This window comes from Strigops habroptila, chromosome 22 (genome assembly GCF_004027225.2).
Source record: "Strigops habroptila isolate Jane chromosome 22, bStrHab1.2.pri, whole genome shotgun sequence".
Lineage (NCBI taxonomy): Eukaryota > Metazoa > Chordata > Aves > Psittaciformes > Psittacidae > Strigops > Strigops habroptila.
In genome coordinates, this window is record NC_044298.2 from 2,821,280 (window position 1) to 2,844,898 (window position 23,619).

The 23,619-nt window shown below is 61.1% G+C and overlaps 5 protein-coding genes across 7 annotated transcripts in view; 2 read left to right on the top strand and 3 right to left on the bottom strand.

The window, feature by feature from the left end:
- Window positions 1-1,335: 1,335 nt before the first annotated feature.
- Window positions 1,336-4,793, top strand: TXNIP (thioredoxin interacting protein). Of its 2 annotated transcripts, none has more exons than XM_030473965.1 (8): window positions 1,336-1,733; window positions 2,408-2,480; window positions 2,580-2,727; window positions 3,028-3,130; window positions 3,245-3,501; window positions 3,606-3,762; window positions 3,846-3,994; window positions 4,087-4,793. In XM_030473965.1, the coding sequence occupies exons 1-8, from the start codon at window positions 1,484-1,486 to the stop codon at window positions 4,120-4,122; spliced, it is 1,173 nt and encodes a 390-aa protein (XP_030329825.1). In that variant the 5' UTR covers window positions 1,336-1,483; the 3' UTR covers window positions 4,123-4,793. The 2 variants fall into 2 exon arrangements, with proteins under 2 accessions (XP_030329825.1, XP_030329824.1); XM_030473964.1 differs by having other exon boundaries at window positions 3,846-3,948.
- A 3,464-nt stretch (window positions 4,794-8,257) lies between these two features.
- POLR3GL (RNA polymerase III subunit G like) lies at window positions 8,258-12,841 on the bottom strand. Its single transcript, XM_030474047.1, has 9 exons — window positions 12,572-12,841; window positions 10,327-10,397; window positions 9,895-10,036; window positions 9,677-9,806; window positions 9,512-9,580; window positions 9,266-9,322; window positions 9,106-9,179; window positions 8,896-9,009; window positions 8,258-8,772 (listed from the first exon to the last, which is right to left on the bottom strand). The coding sequence occupies exons 3-9, from the start codon at window positions 10,012-10,014 to the stop codon at window positions 8,686-8,688; spliced, it is 651 nt and encodes a 216-aa protein (XP_030329907.1). The 5' UTR covers window positions 10,015-10,036; window positions 10,327-10,397; window positions 12,572-12,841; the 3' UTR covers window positions 8,258-8,685.
- Window positions 10,821-13,648, top strand: ANKRD34A (ankyrin repeat domain 34A). The gene is made up of 2 exons (XM_030473989.1): window positions 10,821-11,120; window positions 11,987-13,648. Exon 2 carries the CDS (start codon window positions 12,050-12,052, stop codon window positions 13,376-13,378), a length of 1,329 nt encoding a protein of 442 aa, XP_030329849.1. The 5' UTR covers window positions 10,821-11,120; window positions 11,987-12,049; the 3' UTR covers window positions 13,379-13,648.
- A 1,074-nt stretch (window positions 13,649-14,722) lies between these two features.
- RBM8A (RNA binding motif protein 8A) lies at window positions 14,723-16,386 on the bottom strand. Of its 2 annotated transcripts, XM_030474057.1 has the most exons (7): window positions 16,276-16,386; window positions 16,143-16,202; window positions 15,972-16,049; window positions 15,754-15,890; window positions 15,515-15,651; window positions 15,224-15,318; window positions 14,723-14,870 (listed from the first exon to the last, which is right to left on the bottom strand). In XM_030474057.1, the coding sequence occupies exons 1-6, from the start codon at window positions 16,340-16,342 to the stop codon at window positions 15,273-15,275; spliced, it is 525 nt and encodes a 174-aa protein (XP_030329917.1). In that variant the 5' UTR covers window positions 16,343-16,386; the 3' UTR covers window positions 14,723-14,870; window positions 15,224-15,272. The 2 variants fall into 2 exon arrangements, with proteins under 2 accessions (XP_030329917.1, XP_030329916.1); XM_030474056.1 differs by having other exon boundaries at window positions 14,723-15,318.
- A 406-nt stretch (window positions 16,387-16,792) lies between these two features.
- LIX1L (limb and CNS expressed 1 like) overlaps window positions 16,793-23,619 on the bottom strand; it is a 7,976-nt gene continuing 1,149 nt past the window's right edge. Inside the window, exons 3-8 of the mRNA XM_030473719.1 lie at window positions 21,586-21,605; window positions 20,839-21,104; window positions 19,862-20,002; window positions 19,546-19,641; window positions 18,981-19,058; window positions 16,793-18,861 (exon numbers count right to left, since the gene is read on the bottom strand). Of these exons, the coding sequence (XP_030329579.1) occupies window positions 18,619-18,861; window positions 18,981-19,058; window positions 19,546-19,641; window positions 19,862-20,002; window positions 20,839-21,104; window positions 21,586-21,605 (844 nt within the window). The 3' untranslated portion in view covers window positions 16,793-18,618. The remainder of the gene's footprint in view (window positions 18,862-18,980; window positions 19,059-19,545; window positions 19,642-19,861; window positions 20,003-20,838; window positions 21,105-21,585; window positions 21,606-23,619) is intronic.

The window sequence follows — 23,619 nt, forward strand, 5'->3', positions numbered from 1 at the left end:
GCTGGCAAGGCTGGAAAGAAGAGTTTCTCCTTGTTTTGCCAAATCAGAACAAATCCATTCTTCGTTAATCCACCACCTTTTTCTTAGTGTGCAGTGGGATCCCATGGGATGAGATTGCTGGCACCAGGGAAAAGGTGCAGCTCTTCCATTATGGACCTCCTTGGGATCTGATTTGCTCCCAGAAAGGGAATTTGTCCTGGAGCTTGGCAGGAGAACAGTTTATGCCCTGCACCTTATCAGTTTATACTATCAGGTGTGAATTGACTCCGGGGGAAGGACAGGATACGGAGCGAGAAAAACACGGAGCGTGCCAGGAACACACGGACAAACAAGCTCCAAAGGACAAATGGAGACAACAACGCACTAAACCCCGTCCCTTTTCCTCATGCTGGGTGGGGAGGCCTCGGAAACCCCTGTTTTCCATTCTTGCTCCCCCCAAACTACTGTTTTCCCATTTCCTGAGCTGTTAAAGGATTAATGGCTTGGAAAACCAAAGGGCAAAACAGCCTCTGCTTGCCCAGGAGGGATGTCTGTGCAGGGAAATGAGCTGGGAAAGTACATCGGAGGGTTTCTTGGTGTTGAAAGGCTCCTTTGGGGACAACACATTGTCCCACTCCCCAGTTCCTAGATGGAAGACAGGGATGAGGGGGCTGTGCTGGCCATGGGATGGGGTGTTTGCCACCTCTCCTTCTTGAGGAGCAATACATCCACCCCACCGTGTTTTACACAACAACATGGATGGGGAGAGTCCCGTCCAAGGTGAGGTTTCGATCCCCAACCCCAAATCCACCTTTTTTCCCCCCAAATAATGAGAAGGGGGGGCACAGAGGGGGCTGGGAGGAGGCCAAGGGGGAATGTGGGAATACCCGGGGGCACTGGGGAAGGCGGGAGGAGCCCCCATTGGGGTGACGGCAGCACCGGGACCGCTCCCGGTTCACCCAGTACAGACCGGCCCGGCCCGGCTCCCCCCGCCCTCCCGCCTGGGAACATGACATCCCGTTCCCTGCTCGCCATTGGCCGCCGCCGCCTCCAGTGCTCGCTCTCTATTGGCCCGCCGCGCTGTCACTCCGCCCCCTTCACCTTCTCCCCCCGCTCCCTCCTCCCCGCTGAACACGCTCGCCTCTCCTTCACACGCTGTCCACGCTCCGCACCCGGCGCTCTGATTGGCCGACGGCTTTGTAAACAAGGCAGCGGCGGCCAATGGCGGCGCTGATCACGCGAGCAGCACGCCTGTCCACGCGCCCTCAGCGTGGCGCAGCTGGCATCAACAGGCGCGGGCGGGGGCGGGGCCGCGCGGCCGGGTCTATAAAAGGGCCGCGGCGGGCGGGGGCTGCGCTCAGAGCGTTCCGGCGGCAGCGGGTGTGGTGCAGTGCGAGCCCGCGGACGGCACAGACGAGGGTTCGATCCCCCCTGCGCGGCGGAAAGCAGCCGGCTCCGGGTCCTTTTGGTCTTCGAGAGGCTCAATCGCCCCCCTGCTCCAGCCATGGTGATGTTCAAGAAAGTGAAGACTTTCGTGATGACCTTCAGTGAGCCAGAGAAGGTCTACAGCAGCGGGGAGAAGGTGGTGGGACGGATACTGGTGGAGGTGGCTGAGGTGACCCGCGTCAACGCCGTCAAGGTGCTGGCCTGTGGGGTGGCCAGAGTCAACTGGACCAAGGGGCCTCAGCAGTGCAGGCAGGAGATGGAGTACCTGCGCTTTGAGGATGTCCTCACCTTGGAGGAGCAGCCCACTGGTGAGGATGCGGGGCTAGGAGGTGAAGGGGGGGGGGGGGGGGAGGGTTTGAGGGGTGTCTCTTGAGCAGCTCTTTCTGGTTGGGAGGTTGGCGAGTCATGGGTGAGTTGTGCTGAGCAGGCTGAGTTGGATGGTGGTGGAGTTCTTAAGAGGAATAAGGATGTTCCTTGAAACTTGTGCAACAAAAGGGCTTGGCTAAGATGGGCTTGAAGTTGGAAAAGTGAGGGTTAAAACTAAAGGATAGGGGAGCCATGGGGTGTTGTGGGACTCAGGGAACAGGCACGGAGTTTGCCTTGGTTGTGGAGCCTCACCCAAGGTCCAGAGTCTCTTCCTCTGGGCATGGAGAGCTCCTTCAGCAGCGCTCCCATGGGGAAGGCACAAGAGAGGGATGTGACAAAGTGTCCCAGGAGATAATGGGGGTGACGTGAAGTCTTGGCCGTAAAGAGCGCTGGGAGTGGGGTGTTGGCTGGGGCCCATCGGGACGTAGTGTCCCAGCCTCGGACGGGGATGTTGTAAGCAGTGAGGAGGAGGCACGGGGCTGTCCTGGGGGCAGGTGGAAGCAGCTCTTGGTCAACAGCTTCCCTTGCTCCTCCCCTGGGCGAGCAGAGCAGAGGGGGAAACACGGAAGAATGAAAGTGCTCATTCTCACATTTCCCTTCCCCTTTTCTTCCACAGATGGGGACGGCTCTGTGATCCTGAGACCTGGCAACAAATACGAGTATAAGTTCGGATTTGAGCTTCCCCAGGGGTAAGTCCTTGATGGAACGCTGCTTCCTAAAATGGGATTGGGATGGAGAAGAGGTCTTCTGTTGGTTCAGCTGTGCCTGACAAGCTTCTCCTTCCACAGCCCCTTGGGCACCACTTTCAAGGGGAAGTACGGCTGCGTGGATTACTGGGTGAAGGCTTTCCTGGAGCGCCCATCCTTTCCCACTCAAGAGATCAAGAAGCGCTTCGAGGTGATGGACCCTGTCGATGTGAACACTCCAGAACTGCTGGTAAGTGCTGGGTGTCTCCGGGCATCCCAGGGAGAGGAGCTCTTGGATAGGGTCACTCCGTCCTCTGGCATTAAGGCTCCTCTAATGGGCTTTGCTGCTCAGCACGGATTAAATACTTAGTTCTTCACAAGCCTTAGTTGCTACTCGCAATATACACCAGGGGGATAAAGGGAGATGCTTGTTTCACTGCGAGACACGCAAACCTCATGGGGAATGGGCAGCTTTGCTTGGAAAGCTTAAAGGAGCAGGATGGGAATGGTGAGTGGGTTCGCCTGGGATAACAGTCCCTTTCCTCCACAGTCTCCAGTTGCTGCCAAGAAGGAGAAGAAGGTGTCGTGTATGTTCATCCCCGACGGGCGCGTGTCGGTCAGCGCTCAGATCGACAGGAAGGGCTTTTGTGAAGGTAGGAGCCTCTTGCAGCAGGGAACCAGTGGGGTTGGAAGGGGGGAACAATGGAAGTGGGCATCCCGCAAGGAAAAGGCTCTAACCTCAACACCCAACGTGGTTCCTTCCCCAGGCGACGACATCTGCATCAACGCTGACTTCGAGAACACGTGCTCACGCATCGTGGTGCCCAAGGCAGCCATCATGGCCAAGCACACCTACCTGGCCAACGGGCAGACCAAGGTCTTCACCCAGAAGCTCTCCTGCGTCCGGGGCAACCACATCATCTCGGGCATGTCCGAGTCCTGGCGAGGCAAAACCATCCGTGTCAAGAAGCTCAAACCTTCTATCTTGGGCTGCAACATTCTGCGTGTGGAGTATTTCCTGCAGGTGAGCACCGCGGGGCCCTGCTCGCTGGGTGGTTGAAGCCTTGTGTGTGTGTCCCTATCCTTGCATCCCAACATCCCTTAAAACTCTTGGTCTCACCCTCACAGATCTATGTCAGCGTCCCGGGCTCCAAGAAGATCATCCTGGAGCTGCCCCTGGTCATCGGCAGCCGCTCGGGCATTGGCAGCCGCAGCTCCAGCATGGCCAGTCAGGCCAGCTCCGAGATGAGCTGGGTGGATTTGAACCTGCCCGATGCTCCAGAAGGTGAGTGGTAAAACCCCACTGCTCGGGGTCCGGGGGCTCGGAGGGGTGCAGCAGCAAGCTCACGGCTCTCTGCATCCCTGCAGCGCCTCCGTGTTACCTGGACATTGTCCCTGAGGATCATCGCCTGGAGAGTCCCACCACACCGCTGCTGGACGACACCGACAGCTTCGACAGCCCCATTTTCATGTACGCACCCGAGTTCAAGTTTATGCCACCACCCACCTACACTGAGGTGAGTGGGGCGAGGATCATTGAATGGTGTTTCCCATTGGGATGAAATAAATCCCTTGGGATCTACAGAGCCCCTTCTCTTTCCTCCTTCAGGTGGATCCCTGCATCGCCAACAACAACGTGCAGTGAGTGGCGGGTGACTCTTCCTGCTTTTCCCGGACTGCGGTCCCAGCGCCCTGCCCCAGGCACTGGGCCTGGAGGAGGTGCTGCAGTGTCCTTCCGAGCCTGGGTGTTCCCTCGGGACCTCGCCTTACCGCCGGAATCCTGCGGAAAAACCAATCCCGGACTCCCAAGGTGCTTCCCTGGAAATGAGGGAACCTCGAGGTGGAGTTTGCAGAACCAAGGGGGAGAAGAGGCAGGTCCAGCCCAAAGAGACTTGATTCCAAAGCAAAACCAAGCCAAGGACACTGTCCATAGGGATATTGCGCTGCCTCTGATCCAGTTGGATCCACCATCCTCAGGGACCTTGGTTCTGTGCCGGGATGTGCCATGAAAATAGTTCGTTGTTGCTCTTGAGCATTGTCGCTGCTGCCCCAGTGGAGAGGCCACGATGGGGAGAGACCTCCTGTGGAGGCTGAGTTGTTCCAGAGTGCTGGAACCAAACTCCTTCGGCTCTTCCTTGGGAAAAGGAAGAGCTCTGGAATCTGGAATGCCTCCAGTGTTGGGCAGCAAGTTCTTTTTGTACTGGTTTTGTAGTTAGTCGCGGGGGGGGTTGGGGGAGTGGGAAACGGGCTCTTTTGTACCACTGACACCGTGTGCCCCTGTGGGGTGACGTTTGTAATAAAGACCTAGTGAGATTATCCCGGCCTCTGGAGTCATGGAATGGGTTGGGTGGGAAAAGACATTCAACCTCATTCAGTTCCACGGGCAGGGACACCTTCCACTGGAGCAGGTTGCTCCAAGCCCCTGTGTCCACCCTGGCCTTGAACACTGCCAGGGATGGGGCAGCCACAGCTTCTCTGGGCACCCTGTGCCAGCGCCTCAGCACCCTCACAGGGAAGAGCTTCTGCCTCAGAGCTCATCTCAATCTCCCCTCTGGCAGGTTAAAGCCATTCCCCTTGTCCTGTCCCTGCATCCCTTGTCCAAAGCCCCTCTCCAGGTTTCCTGGAGCCCCTTTAGGCACTGGAGCTGCTCTAAGGTGTCCCCTTCAGGAGCCTTCTCTTCTCCAGCTGCCCCAGCCCAGCTCTCTCAGCCTGGTCCATGGCAGAGCTGCTCCAGCCCTCCCAGCAGCTCCGGGGTCTCCTGTGTCACCCCAGAGCTGGACACAGCACTGCGGGAGGAGGGGGTTATCCCACTGTCTCTCAAAGGAGCTGTTTTCCCACCCCGGGATCAGCGGCTCCTGCTCCCCCCACGCTGTTTTCCGGGGGATGTGGGTGAAAGTTGACGCTGGATCGAGGAACGGGACCGGGAGAGGAAAAACAGCCTCGACCTTGGCTCCGCTCCTCACCCCTGCCCCAGCTGGCACCAGGCCCGGCTCCGCGGCGCCGTCTCCCACCGGGCCTCAGTTTCCCCAGCACTTATCTCCCTGCAGGGCTCCCGTGAGCCCTTATCGCTGCCGGCAGGCGGTGACACCGGTGACACCAGAGACGGACACGGGCTCATCCCCACAGCTCGCTCCGGGCCTCAGGTTCCCTCCCTGGGGCCATGGCACCCATTGCTCCAGAACCACAGCACCCATTGCTCCAGGGCAATGGTATCCATGGCTCATTCTCCTTCTGTGCCTCAGTTTCTCTCCCTGGAGCCATGGCACCCATTGCTCCAGCTCCATCTGTGCCTCAGTTTCCCTTCCTGCAGCTACAGCACACATTGCTCCTGGACCACAGCATCCATGGGTCCTTCTCCTCCTCTGCCTCAGTTTCCCTCCATGGGGTCATGTCTCCCATTGCTCCAGGACCACAGCACCCCTTGCTCCAGCTCCATCTGTGCCTCAGTTTCCCTTCCTGCGGCCACAGTACCCATTGCTCCTGAACCACAGCACCCATTGCTCCAGGGCATCCATGGCTCACTCTCCTTCTGTGCCTCAGTTTCCCTCCCTGGAGTCATGGCACCCATTGCTCCAGAACCACAGCACCCATTGCTCCAGCTCCCTCTGCGCCTCAGTTTCCCTCCCAAGGCCCACAGCACCCATTGCTCTGGAACCACAGCACCCATTGCTCCAGAACCATGTCTCCCATTGCTCCAGGGCAACGGCACCCATTGCTCCAGCTCCTTCTGTGCCTCAGTTTCCCTTCCTGCAGCTACAGCACCCATTCCTCCAGCTCCCTCCGTGCCTCAGTTTCCCTCCCAAGGCCCACAGCACCCATTGCTCTGGAACCATGGCACCCACTGCTCTGGCTCCCTCCATGCCTCAGTTTCCCTCCCTGGGGCCATTGGCACGCATTACTCTGGGACCACAGCACCCATTGCTCCAGCTCCCTCCGTGCCTCAGTTTCCCTCCATGGTGCTACAGCACCCATTGTCCAGAACCATGGCACCAATTGCTTCAAGACCACAGCACCCACTGCTCTGGAACTACAGCACCCATTGCTCCAGGACCATGGCACCCATTGCTACTTCCGGGCCTCAGTTTCCCTCCCTGGGGTCATGGCACCCATTGCTGCAGGACCGCAGCACCCGTTGCTCCGGGGCCACGTCCCCCTTGCTCCGGCTCTGCCCGTGCCGCGGCCGTGCCCCCCCCCGCGCTCTCCCGGGCTCGGCTCCAAGCGGGTGAAGGGTCGGTCCCGCTCCAGGCCAAGTATGGGCAGGAAGAGCCGAGCCGGGGGGGGCGGCGCGGGGGGGCGGCGGCCATCGGGACCTGGAAACGGACCCGCACCCCCCGCCCGGGGCCGTGTCACCCCCAGTGTGATGTGTCCCCCTAGTGTGATGTGTCCCCCCCAATGTGATATGTCCCCCCCAATGCGATGTCCCTCAACATGATGCCCCCCCCAATGTGATGCTCCCCATGTAATGTCCCCCCAATGTCATGACCCCCAACATGATGTCCCCCCCAATATGGTGTCCCCCCCCAATGTCATGCCCCCCAACATGATGTCCCCCCAATATGATGTCCCCCTCAATGTGATGTCACCCCAATGTGATGCCCCCCAATATGACGCCCCCCCCAATGTGATGTCACCCAATATGTGATGTCCCCCCACTTGATGTACCCCCAATGTGATGCCCCCCCCCAATATGATGTCCCCCCCTCTGATGTCCCCCCCCGTGCGCTGTCCCCTCTGCATTGTGTGGTGTCCCCCCCGCTGCTTGTCCCAGCCCCTGGCACTGGGCCTGTGCTGGCTCGGGCCGCGCTTCCCAACCGCTTCCACCCACTTCCAACTCGGCCAAAGGTCCTGGGACAAACAGCCACATCCCGAGGAGACAACGGGGGTAAAAGGGATCCGAACCCCCCTTCCCATGGGATTGAGGGCAGAGCCCCCAACCCCGCTGCAGTCCCGGCCCCGATCCCCCCTTCCCGGAGCTTTTCCAGCTGCTTTTATTCCTGGAGCTGGGGCTGGATCCTGCCCCGGGAGCGCCGTGATGGTCCCGGGGGAACGGGATGGGGTTGGGATGGGATTGCGGGGCTGGGAATGGGAACAAACATTGAATTTATGCAGCTGTTGCTTCTCTTTGGCTGTTTATGAACCAGGGAGCGAGAACGGGCCATAAACAGGAACCAGCCCGGGGGGGGGACACGCACATGAGCCCCACGTGAGCGGCTCCACCTTGTCCCTGCCTTGTCCTCGCCATCGGCACAAACAACTTCCCCTTCCCCCCCCCAAATACCCCTTTTCCCCCTCAAAACTCCCCTTTTTCCCCCTCAAAACCCCCCTTTTTCCCCCCAAAATCCCCCTTTTCCCACCCAAACCCCACCTTTTCCCCCCAACCCCCCCTTTTCCCTCCCAAATCCCCTGTTCCCACCCAAAATCCACCTTTTCGTCCCCAGAATCCCTTCTCCCCCCCCCCACAATCCGCCTTCCCCCCCCCCCCCGCTCACTGCTGTGGCTCAGCCCCCTGCTCTGGGTCAGCCCACTTTTGGGGGGGGGGAGTGTGTGACAAGGGACCTGGGGCACCCCATAGACATGAGGGGGTGGGGGGCAAACCGCGCTGCCCGCCCCTTTGGTCTCTGGGGGGGCTGATCCTGCACCCGCTGTGCTGGAGCTCAGCACCACTGGGGTTAATGCGGGGGGGGGGGAGGGCTATTGGGGTGTGTCCCCCCAAAACCTGCTCGACCCCCCCCCCGAAACGTGCTGCCCCAGCCCTGGGACAGGCAAACATGAGCCAGAAATAGAGAAATTCACTTTAATCCACCCAAAATGAGTTTAAAAAAATCACAAATATTAAAAAGCTGCTTCAAAAGGAGGGGGGGATACGGGGGGGGGGAGGTTGGGGGGACCCCCCTCATCTCTAAAACCACTTCCAAAGGGGACAATCCCACCCGTCACCAGCTTGGGGACAAGGCCGGGGGGGCTGCAGGGGTTCGGGACCCTCCCCCCCCAAAATGGGGAGGCCCCGTGTCCCGTCCTCCCCCGCCATGAGCTGCCACCACGCGGCTGTGACGCCCCACCTCCATCCCTGGAGCACGAGTGCCCCCTGGCGGCTGGAGGCGGTGGTGAGGGGGGGTGACAGGAGACCCCAATGTCCTGTGAGGGGGTGACAGGGGACCCCAATGTCCTGGGGGGGGGGTGACAGGGGACCCCAATGTCCTGGGGGGGGTCAGTAGACGGCCTCGTCCATGTTGTCATCGCTGTCAGCACCAAAGTCCTCCCCGTTATCAAAGTAGGACATGATGTAGTCGGTCTCCTGGGGGGGACATGGTGGGGTCAGCAAGGGACACGGTGGTCCTGGGATCCCCCCACCCCACCATAGCCACCGCCATCACTCCAGTGGGGTTCTACTGCCCCCCCCCCCAGGGCCCCACCTCACCTCTTCATGCTCCTCCTCATCGTACTCCTCTTCCTCCTCTTCCTTCCCTTCCTCCTCCTCTTCCTTCTCCTCTTCCTCCTCCGATGTCACCTCCTCCTCCTTCTTCTCTAGACTCTGGGGGGGGGTCCCACAGCGTTATGGGACACCCCAAAACCCAGCCCAGTGTGGGGACCCCCCCATCACCATCATAGAGGACAGTGGCCTCGCTACCTCCAGCTTCTTAATGGTCTCCTCCTTGTCGAGCGCCACCCGCTGCTTGCACTTGGGAATGAGGATGGTGGTTCCTGCGGGATGGGGGGGGCGAAGGGGAGCGGTGCCCCATGATCGGGACATGGGGGGGACACAGGGGGACATGGAGGGGGACACTCACGGCTCTTCCGCAGCCGTCGCACCCGGATCTTCAGCTCCCGCGGCAGCCGCCTCCAGTCTGTGGGACAGAGCAAGAGGATGGGGACCCCCAGGTTCTCTGTCCCCTCCCCAGGTCCCTTGTCCCACCCCAAGTCCCTCTGTCATCCTGTCCCCCCAGGTCCCCTGTTGTCCCCCCTCAGCCCCTCTACCTGTTGTGTATCTCCTCCAACGTCCCCTGTCCCCCCCAAGTCCCCCTGTGTCCCCCCACCTGGGTTCCAGTCAATGGCGCTGTCAACGGGGCTGGAGATCTGGTACTTGTCCGAGTAGCGCTCGATGTCTGGTGGGGTCCCAAAGCAGGATTGGGGGTGGTGGTGTCAGTGGGGGGTTCGCTGCAGGCTGGGGAGCCCCCAACCCCTCAATGCCCCCCCGGTACCTCTCCGGGGAGCCCCGGGCTTGACGAAGTAGGGGAGGTTCTTCATGGCCCCCCTCAGCTCCTGCTTGAGCGCCAGCATGTACTCGCCCTCCTCGCCCCCCGGCAATGGGGCCGCGCGGTGCTCCAGGGGCTGGGGGGGGCATCAGTGCATTGAGCACATCAAGGCTCAGCCGCTCCGAAGGGACGAGGGACACCCCCCCCCGCCTCAAGGCACTTACCGGGAAGAGCGGGGAGGGCTGGAGCGTGGGGGGGGGCAGCGCCTCCCCCTTCCCGATGCCAACGGCCTCCACGTTGAACGTCATCTGCCCCCGGCCCCGGCCCCGGCCCCGGCCCGCCATGGCTGGGGGGGCGCGGGGGGCGCTGAGGGCGGAAGGAGGCGGGGATTAAAAGGGGATATGGGGCAGCCCCCCCTGCGCTGAAGGAAGGACTGGGGGGACCCCAGGGGTGAGGGGGGGCAGCGGGGACCCCCCCGGACACGGGACCCCGCCGGGACATGGGACACGGCACGGGAACACCCCCCAGGACAACGGGGACGTGGAGGGGGTCGGAGGGGACACGGGACGGGGATACACACGGCGCCCCTCCCCGATCCCGATCCCAGTCCCAGTCCCGATCCCGATCCCGATCCCAGTCCCGATCCCGGTCCTCACCCCGCGCATGCGCAGCCGCTCCACGTGTGTCCGAGGCCGCTATAGCTCCGCGACGTTACTAAAGGGCCGCGCTGATTTGCGGGTGGAGAAGCCAATCAGAGGGGAGGAGGCGGGAAAAGGGGCGGGGCGGAGGGAGGGGAATGAAGGGATGAATGGGGCCGGGGCGGGAATGAATGGGGCCAGGGTTGGTAAACGGGGACCGGGACCAAAGGTGGGAGTACAGAAGGTCCCTGCCCCATGCCCCCCACCCCGCTGCCCTGGGGCGCCTGAGCCCCCCAGCACTGTGGCCTCACTGCCCCACAGCCCCCACTGCCCCATGGCCCACTGTGATATGGACCCACAGCCCCCTGGTTCTCCACATACCTCTGGTGTGACACTACCCTCCCCAGCTCCACTGTTCCATGGGCCCCCCAAACTCCAATACCCCATGGTCCCCAGCCCCTGAGCGCCATGGCCGCCAGCCCCCGTGCCCCCCCAGCCTCGCCGGGCCCCACGGCGGCCTCTCGCTCGCCCCCACGCAGGGCTCGGCGCAGCGGGTTCGGCGCTGGCTGCGCCGCCGCCGGGTGATTCATCCCGCTCCAGCCCTCCCCGCGCCAGCAGCAGCCAAAAATAGCGATGCAGGGGGGGGGGGGGAAGCCTCCAAATAACCTCCGCTGCCTCCCCCCCCTCCCCGCGCTACGCCAGCGGCGGGCCGGGATGGCGGCCACCGGCCGATGGCCCCGACACCTCCATCAGCCCGGCAGCATCTGGGACCTGGACCCCTCGCCGGGGGATACCCCGCTCCGGTCGCTATGGTAACAGAGGAAGGGATGGAAGGATGCGAGAGAGAGGGGCTGGGGGGCGGGGTGGTCCCTCTTCGGGATGTCCCCCCCCCCAGGGGGACGCTGCAGCCCCAGCACCAGGCTCAGGCTCGGTGCCTGTTGGTGTCTTGCTGGGGGGTGGATGGGGACCCGCCAGAGGCGGGGGGGTGGAAATGGGGGAAATGGGGAGGGGGGTGTCCCCCATTTTGTTGGCTGGGCAGAGAGATGAGGAGCAGGATGAGCTGCGGTCGCCATGGGAACCATGCAGGCAGGGATGCAGGAAGGGATGGGGGGTACAGGCAGGGAGGCAGGAAGGGATTGGGGATACAGACAGGGATGCAGGAAGGGAGGGGAAAACAGGCAGGGATGCAGGAAGGGATAGGGGCATAGAGGCAGGGATGCAGGAAGGGATGGGGGATAGAGGCAGGGATGCAGGAAGGGATGGGGGATAGAGGTAGGGATGCAGGAAGGGATGGGGGTACATGCAGGGATGCAGGAAGGGATGGGGGTACATGCAGGGATGCAGGAAGGGATGGGGGCACAGAAGCAGGGATGCAGGAAGGGATGGGGGTACATGCAGGGATGCAGGAAGGGATGGGGATAGAGGCAGGGATGCAGGAAGGGATGGGGGTACATGCAGGGATGCAGGAAGGGATGGGGGCACAGAAGCAGGGATGCAGGAGAGCTGCAGGAGGGGGATAGGGGCAGGAGGTACAGGCAGGGGGATGAGGGGTACCAGGAGGGGGTGCAGGAAGGGGTTTAGGGGGACACGACAGAGGCCCGGGGGGGTCTCGGACCCCGTCTGGGGGAGCCCGCGGCAGGGCCGGGGGGTGGTCACCGCGCGCCGTGTCCCGTTGCAGTGAGCGGGTGACGCTCCCGGCCCGGCCCCAGCACCGGCCATCGCCGCTGCCGTAGGCGCCGCCATGCCCAGCCCCGTGCGCCGCCCGCCGGGCGCCGCCGCCCTGCCCATGTTACCCGCGGACGGGTCGGCGCTGCTGCGGGCCGTGGCCCAGGGCAAGTTCCGCCTCACGCGGCTCTTGCTGGAAGGAGGAGCCTACATCAACGAGGGCAACGCCGCGGGGCAGACGCCGCTGATGGCCGCTTGTCGCGCCGGCTACGCCGACCCGCTGGAGCAGCCGCGGATGGTGCGGTACCTGCTGGAAAACGGCGCCGACCCCAACATCCCCGACAAGACGGGAATGACGGCGCTGATGCACGCCTGTGCCGAGCGCGCCGGCCCCGCCGTGGCCACTGTCCTGTTGGCTCACGGCGCCGACCCCAGCGCCCGCGACTACGCCGGAGCCTCCGCTTTGGTTTATGCCATTAACCGCGGGGACCGGGAGACGCTGCAGGTGCTGCTGGATGCGTGCAAGGCGCGGGGGAAGGAGGTGATCATCATCACCACCGACACGTCCCCCTCGGGCACCAAAACCACGCGGCAATACCTCAACTCGCCGCCGTCGCCGGGGCTGGAGGAGAAGCGCTCCCCGGCGCTGTGCATGTCACCGTCCGACATCGAGCTGCGCACGGCCGCGTCCCCGGCGGGCAGCGAGAAGGAGGAGGAGAGGGATGTCTTCTGCTTCCCGCCGCCGCCGCCGCCGGCCCCGGCCACCGCCAGCGCGGAGCCCCCGCGCTCCCGCGGGCGGCCGCTGAAGCGCCTCAACTCGGAGCCCTGGGGGCTGGTGGCGCCGGGCCCGGAGGGGACGCGGGGCCCCTCCGAGCGCCTGGTGGCCGGGCTGGAGGGGCTGAGCCTGGGCGGGCGCCCGCGGCGGCACAGCGTGGAGGGCCGGGAGGCGGCGGGGATGGCGGGAGCCGCCTGGGCCGAGCGGGTGCCCCCCGCCTGCCCGCAGCCGTTACCGCGCCGCAACACGGCCCCGGAGGCGGCACCCTGGGTCAAACCGCTCCGCTTCGAGGCGGAGGGGTCCCCGTGGGCCGCTTCGCCGCCTCCATCCCCGGGCCGGGGCCGGCGCGGGGCCGCACTGGCCGCGCCGCTGCCCGGCACCGAGTCTCCCCCCGGCCCCCGCCGGCGCCCCCCCGGGCTGCTGGAGCGCCGCGGCTCCGGGACGCTGCTGCTGGAGCCGCTGGGCTCGGGCAGGGCCGGGTTCCTGCCGCCGCTGCCGGCCGGGCCGCACCCCCCCGCGCCCCGCGGCGCCCCCGGCCGCAAGCTGCTGCGCCGGCACTCCATGCAGACCGAGGAGATGCGGCTCCTGGCCGGCCTCCAGAGCAGCCCGGCCCCGGAGCCGGGCACTTAGAGCCCCCCCGCCCCGCGGCAGGCGGGGCCGTGTTCACTCTGAACCCTACTGATGGCTTCGGCCGCGTTGCTGCTGCGGGCAGACACTTTGCACGACCCCAAAGCCCTTCAGGAGCCCGTGTCCGCCCCCCCCCTCCCCGCATCATCCTCCCGCTCCCTCCTCATCCACCCGCTCCTCCTCCTCCTCCCCCCCCCCCGCTGGGTGCCAGTGCAGGGGCCAGGGGCGGCTCACGCTCTCGGTGTCCTGGTCAATAAAGGCCCGAGCACAGCTCAACCCATGTCGGAGTGTCGCGGGGGGGGGATCTGGGGGTCGGTGCACAAGGGCTGTCACACGTGGGTGCTGGCACATCAGGGCCAGGGGATCCTGAAGGCTCCCAGGGCGCAGGGGCAGAGGCTGAGGGTGCTCTCACAGTGCTGTGAAGGTGCTGTGGGTGCTGAGGATGCTGTGAATGCTCTTACAGTGCACAGGGTGCAGGGAGGGTGCTGGGGTGACACGAGGGGCTCTGCCCTGGGTGAGGAGGAGGAGGCTGAAGGCCACTAAGAGGGTGATGCTGAGGGATTCTGGGGGGCACCCAGGCCCCCCGTGCTGTGCCCCAAGCCCGGGTGGGTGCCATGGCTCTGGGTGCCCCCGGGGGCTGAGACCTGACCAGGATCCTGCTGGGAGCAGCAGGATAAAGCCCAAGGACACTCCAGGTCTGCTCTGGTGAGACCCCACTTGGACAGTGCACCCACCTGTGGTGTCCTCAGCAGGACACGGAGCTGCTGGAGGCCACGAGCAGTGGCTGGAGCCGCTCCCAGAGGAGCCAGGCCGGGAACACTGGGGCTGGGGGAGAGAAGCTGTGCGGAGAGCCCAGAGCAGCTCCAGGGGCTGAAGGGGCTCCAGGGATGTGGGGAGAAGGACCCTACATGGGCAGGAGACCCCCTACAACATGTTCACCTCCTCCTGCTCCTCACGGTGCTCCGCTACGGCCGCATCCTCCTCACCACGGAGAGAGCCGGAGGCTCCATCACTTGCTCCAAGTCTTCCTTCACCTCCCAAGGTTCCTGCTGGCGCTCAGCACCCCCCTTAACTCCATCCTGTGCCAACGGGGAACAACCCGGGAGCACCCGGGAAGCACAAGCCAGAGCTGCAGGAAGACACCTGAGAGCTCTGTGTGCTGGGGGGGGGCAAAGGGGACCCCGACAGTGGGGCAAGGTGGGGACAAGTGGGATAAGGGACACACACGCAAGGGCTCTGCACCATCCCAAAGCTGCTCCAGCAGGAACGCAGGTTCCTTCCCCAGCAGGAGCTTGTCTTTGGGGCAGGACGTGGGTTACGTGGAGCAATAAGGACAGAAGCAAGAGAGATGGGGAGGAACTGCTTTAAAAAACACTGAAAAGGCTCATTTTTTTGGGGGAAAGTAGAATAGGTTGAATTTGGGGGGCTGGAACTGGAGGATCCCAAGGTCCTTCCCAAGCCAAACCCGTTGGATAACTCCGATGTGTCCCTTTACCTGCACGGGGAGAACTCGCCGTGACCCAAGGAGCCCAGAAAGCAGCTTCCAGGTGCTCTTGGAAGGGGGAAAAGTGGCTTTTTACCACAAAGAGTTTATTGTGGGGCCGGCGCTGGGGCAGGGCCGGAGCCGGGGCCTGGTTCCAGCTCCCCCAGCGGGTAAGGAGGGACACGAGGGTGGCTCCTTGTGGGAGAAGATGCTTCAGGAACATCGTGGTTGGAGCTGGAACCGGGCTGAGGGGCTCAGCACAAGCACAACCCCTCAGGAACCTCAACGGAGGCTTCACCCCCTGACTCAGCCCCTTGGAAACCAGCAAAACCTCCTCCGGCTCCTCCTGTTCCCAAGGTACAAACCCTGCTCCCGGCGCTCCCGGTGCGGGTTTGGGATGGGGATGAGGAGCCATCACCGGCGCCTCCTGTCCGGGCTCCGGCTCCGGCGGCGGCCGCCCCTGGAAGAGAGGAGAGAGCATGGAGCTGCGCCCAGACACGGCTCTGGGGACACCAAGGAACCCGGCGAGGGACTTTGGACATGGGATGGGATGAGGGGGAACGGCTTAAACCCCCAGTGGGATGAGCTTTAAGGCTCTTCTGCAGCCCGGCCCCGGGTGCGTTTCCCGCTCAGCACCCCCCGGGTCAGTCTCTTACCTCCTCTTGCCCTTGGGGGGCCCCCGCACGAAGCACCAATCCACGCTGATGGGCTGCCCCATCAGCTCCTGCCCGTTCAGCCCCTCCATGGCCGCTTGCGCCTCCTTGTAGGTCTCATACTCCACCAGAGTGTATCCCTACGGAGCAGGGAGGTGGGAAGAATCCCTTCCCAGAGCCCTGGCGGATCCCGGCAGGGCCGAGGGGAGCCCGGGAGCAGGGGTTGAGGAGCCTGCCCCTACCTTCAGGTAGCCCGTCCGCCTGTCCAGGTTGAGGTGGATGTTCTTGATCTCGCCGTACTCCGCAAACTTATCGTGGATGTCTTCTTCCGTGGCCTCCTCGTGGACCCCGGTCACGAAGAGGATCCAGCCCTCCACCGCTGCGGGGGGGACACGGACACCGCGCTTCAACGGGGGGCTCCAGAGCGGGCTCCCCCCGCGCCCAGCCCCGGGATACTCACAGCGCTGCGGACCCGGCTCGTCCCCGTCCTGCTCCACGCTGTCGTAGTCCTCCCGCACCCGCGCCCGGGAGCCCTCCTCTGCGGAGGAGAAGGAGTGAGCGGGGACCCCCTCCCCCCGGGCCCCCCCAAAGCACCGAGACCGGGACCCCTCACACAGCGGCCGCTTCTCACCCGAGCCGAAGCCGCGGCCCTTCCGCTTCTTCGCCTTCTCCTTCAGCTTGTGGATGCTCTCTGGGGGGAGAGGGGCGCGGGTCAGGCACGGGCAGGGCCCAGGCGCCGGCCCCGGCCGCGGGCCCGGACTCACCGTCGCCATCCTCGTCCATGGCGAAGTCCTCGCCCCCCGCCTCATGCAGGTCCAGCACGTCCGCCATCTTGCCGCTCCCGCCGCCGCTGCCGCCGCCGCCGCGGTGCACGCCGGGACGCGCGCCGGAAGTGCTCCTGCGCGGCGCCATCTTGGGGAGGGTGTACGACGGACACTACAGAGCCGCCATCTTGGGGAGGGTATACGACGGACACTGCAGAGCCGCCATCTTGGGGAGGGCGCACATAAGACACTACATAGCCGCCATCTTGGGAAGGGCGTACGGCGGAAGTTACTTAGACGCCATCTTGAGAAGGCCGTACGGCGGACGCTGCAGAGCCGCCATATTGGGGAGGGCGTACGGCGGAAGCTACATGGCCGCCCTCTTGGGGAGGTCAAAGCACGGCAACCCGCCCGCAGCGCCATGTTGGGAAGGTCGCGGTGCCGCTGCCCCCCACCCCCCCCCCCGCGGCGGCCCGGGGACGCGCTGAACCTCTAAAGAAGAGCGAAGCCACCGCAGTTACCCCCAAACCGGGTGTTTATTGCATAAAGTCGTACACAAGGCGCGGTGGCGGCAGCGATTCGCCCCTGGCGCTGCCGTAACACAGAACGATCCCAGGGGATGCTGTGGAAACCGGTATTTGCCCCTTTCCCACTTTCTGGGCAGAGGCAGAGGCTCGCCAGCGGGCTCCGGGATTGCCAGGAATGGCCATTTGATGCTCTGGAAGGTTGTGGAAGGCTCCAGAAGCACCAATGATCCCATCCCAATGGGAAAAGGAATAACAACGGCAAATCCCCCCCTTTCCATCCCATGGGACTTTAAGCATCATCATGGCAAGAGGCTGCGTATAAAAAATAGGGATAAATCCCACTAAACCAGGGTTGTTGGAAAGAGATTACAAAGGCGGAGGAGCTACGGCTAATGTGGAGGCTGGGATTCCAGCTGCCCGCATTAGAAAAGCAGGAAGGGGCTTGGGAATGGCCTGGAGCGAGGGGCAGGAGCTGAGCCCTGGTTCGGGGTTAAACATGGCTCTGGTTAACTGGGACTTAACCCAGCGCTGGTTAACTGAGGCTTACACTCCGTGCTGGTTAAGCAAGGCTTAAACCCAGCTCTGGTTAGGTAAGACTTAAACACTGCTCTGGTTAAACAAGACTTAAACCCAGCTCTAGTTAACTGAGACTGCTTAAACAAGACTTACAATCAGTTCTAGTTAATTGAGACTTAAACACTGCTTAAACAAGACTTAAAACCAGTTCTAGTTAACTGAGACATAAAATGAGTTCTGGTTAAGCAAGACTTAAGCACAGCTCTGGTTAACTGGGACTTAAACACTGTTCTGCTTAAGGAAGACTTAAAATCAGCTGTAGTTAAGCAAGACTTAAACATAGCTCTGGTTAACTGGGACTTAAACCCAGCTCTGGCCAACAAAGACTTAAACACTGTTCTGGTTAAGCAAGACTTGAAATCACTTGTGGTTAAGCAAGACTTAAACCCAGCTCTGGTTAACTGGGACTTAAACACTGTTCTGGTGAACACAGACTTAAGATCAGACCTAGTCAGCTGAGACTTAACCCCAGTCGCAGGTGACTGGACCTGATTTGAGGTCTTGGCTACCTGAGCCTGGCACTCCCAGGGCTCCCCATTCCCTGCTTCCCGCTGGAAGCCCGGCCAGGCCTTTGCAACCTGCCTTGGGAAGGAGGCTCCAGGGGGAACCTTCGGGAGTGTCACTCACCTGGAAGCCCAAACCCTCCATTTCCTGCAGAATTCCCAGCTTGGGCCAGGATTTGGGTTCAACACTCCAAGAATCCAACACGGATTAAGGAGGAGCAGGGCGGGAGATGAATAAACCCCCCCTTAAGCACCATTGGGGGTGGTTGTTAATGCACTACATCCCCCCCGGGCATGAAGAGCCAGAGCAGGGCCATGTGGGCTGCAAATCCCGAGCCTGGAATGCCGGATTCCCACATTTAAGCCTGGCCAGACCAAGATCCCAGTTTAAATCCCTTTTGCCATGCTCAGGAGCTTTTCCCTCTGGGGTTTAACTCGTTGTGAAGGGGGTTGGACAGAGCCCCCTCTATTCTAGAAGCAGAAGAGCATCAGAAAGCAGGTCTATGCTCCAAGGAGAAGTGCTAAATCCCCGGAATGCTGCCGGCTCTGGAATACCACCAGCAGCAGGAGGAGCTCGGGAGCAGCAGAGCTGGAAGCAAAGTATTACAACAAGGGTTAAAGATCTCTAAAGGAGCTTTTCCCTTTCCAATTCCTCTCCAATGTGCAAACGGGCCGGAAAGTTGGGAACATGCTTTAGGGCTGGATCCCGTTGGGAAGCGGGACGCCAGCACCGGAGCCTAGCAGCTGGAGGAGTGCGTGCTTCCCAGCTGGCCAGCAGCCAGCATCAGGATGTCTTTCTTCTCCTTATGGAAGCGCAGCTCCTTCCCGGCCAGGCGGGCTTCATCCAGCTCCCGCTCCGTGGATGCCAGCTCTCTGGAAAGAGCCCCCGGGCTGCTCTGCTCCCGGTTCACCCAGTCCATGGCCATCTGGTTCCTTATGTCGTCATCCAGAGCGCGGTGGGAATAGTGAGCCAGCACTTCCTGGTGGGAATGGCAGGGAAAACAAGTCACTGCAGGGGATACAGGGCGCTGGGTGAGCTACAGCAGCTTTGGGAGGGGGATAAGGCGTCGGGAATGGTGCTCGGGATACTGGAACTCACCTGCCGTGAGCACTGCCTCTCCCGCATGGCTTTGAGGCTGCCATTCCAATGCAGCAGTTGGAACACGGTCATCAGCTCCTGGAATGGCAAGAGGGGGTTGGGAATAAAGTGTGGGATGAGGACTCGGTGTCAGGAGCATGTGTTGGGATGAGGACTCAGTGTCAGGAGCAGCCAAGCCAGTTCCCAGCTCCAGGCACAAGGAGCCAGGAAGGACTTCGGAACATCACATCCCAAACTTTGCGGTTCCAGGGATCACGGAGCCTGTTCCCAACTCCAGAGGCTGGAAGTCCAAGACTCCCTCAAGGCCACCCAGATGCAGACACAACATTCCCAAAGCCAATCCCAAGCCCAGGAATACCCTGTGGAAACAGCCCGTTCATCTAAACATGGCTGGCTCCCACCTCCAGTGCGTTTCCATCCCAGGGAAAGGAGCCAGGGAAGCGCTGCAGGAAAAGCTTCCCTGAGGCAAAGCAGCCCCATTACAGCAACACGAGGGGCTTCGGGATGCACCCAAACCCCTGGATGTGGCCGAAATGGATCCACGGCATTCCATCCCAAGCAGTACCTGGAACTCCAGCATCGATTTCCCCTTGTTGGATTCCAGCATGAAGCGGAAGGCACCGATCCCAGTGTTGGGATTATCAGCTTCCTCTCGATTGCCCTGCAGGAGACATTCCATACAAGAGCTGCAATTCCCAACCCGGCGTGGCTCTGGGCACCACCCGTGTGCCGGTGCAGTGAGAATTCCCTCCAGGAGAAGTTTTAATCCTCACTATAAAACCAACCCCCAAACCTGCCGTAAGGAATTCCAGCTGGAAAAGTAACCTTCTCTTCCCATCATTTGAGGGTTTTCCCTACTTAATACAATGGAAAAACCTTACGTTGAAGGATGCCAGAGCCTCGGAAACGCTCTTCTCGATGAACTCATCCGTGATCCGTCGGGAAGGGTGTTCGTTGAACACGGAATTCATCAGCGCGATCTTCGCAGCGCTCCTCCGGGCTTCGGCCTTGGTGGGACAGAACTGGGGAGATACAGACCCCATCAGAGAGCCCTGCACTCCCGGTGGGAACGGGGTGGCAGCACTGGGCAGTTATGGGATGTGGCACGCTCGGACAGCCTGGAATCATTAGGAAACCACAGTTATCCCGAGCGCAGGGAGGCGGCTGAGCTCAGCACCAGGAAATGCCACCGAGCAGAACAACAAACCCCAGGACTCTAAACCACAAGGACCATTCCTTGGGCCTGGAGCTGCCAGAACTGTTCCTTTGGGAGACGTCCTTCAGGACACGGGAGTTAAATGCCTGAAGGCAGGAGAGCGCAGGAACGCGAAGCAATGTCAGGACCTGCTGTGAGTTTGTGACCTTCAGCCCTGGGCTGAGGCCTTTGGCTTGGACCCTTTCCTTTGCTCCTCCCATCAATCCAATGGTTTCTTGAGCCATTTGGCACCTTTAGGAAGAGGTTCTGAGTGAAATGGGAATGGTGCTTCACCAGTTTGGAAATGGATCTCACTGGGAAGGAGGATCTAATCCTGGGAAGGAGAATAAAGGATCAAAACCAGCCCATCAAATGGCGTTCTCCAGTAAGCACGGATCTCACTCCAGCACTGCTGAGCTCCAAGTGGTTAGGGAATACATCCAGCAAAGTAACAACAGCCCAAACTGATGCTGGATGGGGGTTTATAGGAACATTTAGAAGCCAGCTTGAAATAGAAGAGGGTTACACGCAGATCCCATGGCATTCCCAGCAGGAAAATGTTGACACTGCCCCCAGGAAGCTCCTGGAGCATTAATGGTGGTGGGGAGCTGAGTTTGAGAGTGAGCTCTGCAGCAGGGACAGCCCGACCCCAGCTCCAGGTACCTGGAAGCTGCCGAAGCAGCTGCCCCCCGGCAGGGTGACGTAGCAGACGTAAGGGGGGCTGTTGGAAGGGACCATCTCGTACACCACGAGGGCTCCGTTCTTCAGGTCGGCTCCACGCGACTGCTTCATCTGCCAGAACTCCTGAAGGGCTTCCACGACGTTCACTGAGGGCACAGGGAGAGAATCGAGGTCAGACACAGGGATCCAGACACCCCCCCCCCACTCCCGAGCCCAGCTCTGGGGCAGCACAAGAGGGACGTGGAGCTCCCTGGAGAAGAGAAGGCTCCTGAAGGGGACACCTTAGAGCAGCTCCAGTGCCTAAAGGGGCTCCAGGAAACCTGGAGAGGGGCTTTGGACAAGGGATGGAGGGACAGGACAAGGGGAATGGCTTTATTCTGCCAGAGGGAAGAGTTAGATGGAATACGGGGAAGAAAGTCCCTCCCAGCCCACCCCATTCCGGGTTCTATGTGCTACGGTCGGCTCTAGGACCCAGCGGGGGGGGGCAGAGCCGAAGCGAAGCGGGGTCAGACCTGATTGAAACCCCTGCGTTGATTCAACCGTGTCTGGCCCCATCCTATAGGAGCCAGACGGCATTCCCACCCATCCGGGCAGATTCCCTTCCCAGGGACATAATCCCCAATGGATTCGGGGAGACAATGCCCGAGTCGCTCATGGCTTCAGGGACTGTGCAGTGGAGACCACACAGGGCAGTACAGGAAGAGCTGAGCAAGATCAGGCAACACAAACCCTCCCGGCACATGGGATTCCTGGGAAAAGTGGGAGAAATTAAGAGTTTGGGTTAATTTAGGTGGACTGGAGAAGCCAAAAGGAGGGGTTCTCTATGCCAGCCACTGGCTGGGTGCTTCCTTAGTGACTGGAGCAATAGGGCAGACCGCTGAGACGTGCTCAAAAGGGATGAGATTTGACTGGAGTCAACACTTCCAGCTGCAGGAATGTTGTAGGAGAGCAAAATATCTACTGTACAAATGCTTTGGGATAATGGGATTTCTAGGGCTGGAGAGCAAATGGCACCGAGAGGAGCAGGGAGCATCTGCCCTCTCCTCGATGCAAGGCTGCCCGAGTGGTGCTGAGCAGCTAAACCCTGGCTGAGAGCTTCAATCCAAGTCTGGAATCCAATCTTCAGGCTGAATTTGCTCTGGATCCATGACTTTCACCCTTGGAAAGAGGCAGAAGATGGGAAACAAGCATCCTAAATCCTAGTAGGTGTCACCCTTGTGAGGATGGTCCTTAAGGAAGCAGGGACATGTGCATCCTGAAGGATTTTAATCCCATATGGAGCATGAACAAGAGAGGAGGAGGACTGGATGGTGTGCCCCATCCCTGGCAGTGTTCAAGGCCAGGTTGGACACAGGGGCTTGGAGCAACCTGCTCTAGTGGAAGGTGTCCCTGCCTGTGGCTTTACATGAGCTTTAAGGTCCTTTCCCAAAGCATTCCATGATTCCATGACCACAGGAAAGGTGCTGAGAAGCGCTGTTCTCTTTGCCTCGTGCTCGACACGACGCAGAGCCTGCTCTGCCCATCAGCCCCCAGCTCTGTTGCTGGCTCTGGAGCTGTGGATACCACAGCACATCTGCCTTGCATATTAAATACAGAGGAATAAGTGATTCCACATGGAGCCGAGCTGCTCCGGAGCCAGACAAGCAGCATTCCCTGCTCCTGCCAAGCACTCCCAGCCTCTGCTGGACCTGCTGCCGGAGCCGGAAGTCAGGAATTCAGTGGCAAAATGTCTCTTTTTGCGGGGGTTCAGAAGGGTTTTTCCATCACAGGACCAGTAAAATACGAGCTTTAACCTTTGCTTTTGGTCTTCGTCCAAGAACAAGGAGCGGACACGAATCCCAGAGCTGAGGAGTCTCTGATGCAACCCTTGGATGGAGCCGGAGCGTGGTGGAACACTTCCCACCCTTCAGCAGCCCCTTCCCAGGGACTTCTCTCAGCCACAGGGATTCTCCCTGGTGAGGTGCGGAGCAGGGAAGCGAGGGGGATCCCAGGAAAACTTCCCGCTGAGGGAAAGGAGGAGTTTCCTTGTGCTGACATCAAGTTAAAGTCAAGGAATGACCGAATCGCTCCCGTATGGGAAGAATCCGCCTTAAACACTCCAAAAGCAGCTGATAAAGGTTCAAAGAACCCAACCAGCCTCCACTTGATCCCACTTTTCCATGTCACAGCACAAGGGGGAATCCTCCTTGGATCCTGCTGCAGGTCCTGCACCCTCATGGTCACCTCTGGTTGTGCCCGACCACCACCTTGTGTCCCTCACCTTTCACACCACCTGAACCATAACGTCTCCCTCTTGGGTGGGAGATGCCAAGCACAAGGCTTGAGCTTGGGTTGCTTTGGGTCACTATGAGGTGTCTATGGCATGTCTGTGGGGTGTCCATGGGTCATTGTGGGTCGCTATTGGGTATGTATGGGTCGTGGAGGGTCTCTATAGGGTCTCTATGGGTCGTGGAGGGTCTCTATAGGTAGCTATGGGGTGTCTATGAGTCACTATAAGTCGTTATGGGATGTCTATAGGGTGTCTATGGGGATGGGGGGCTCTATAGGGCTCTATGGGGTGTCCATAGGTCGCTATGGGGCATCTAAAAAAGAAAGCTTATTAAAAGGGACTAAAAAGCAAATAAATCCGACTAGAACCGACTGAACCCGCAGCAGAGATGGGAAAAGCCTCCAGGAACGGCACAAGATAACGCTGATTCCTGCCATTTAACAGCCACCCAGGGTGAAAAGCGCCCAGGTTCACGCCGTTCCCCTCACCCCACC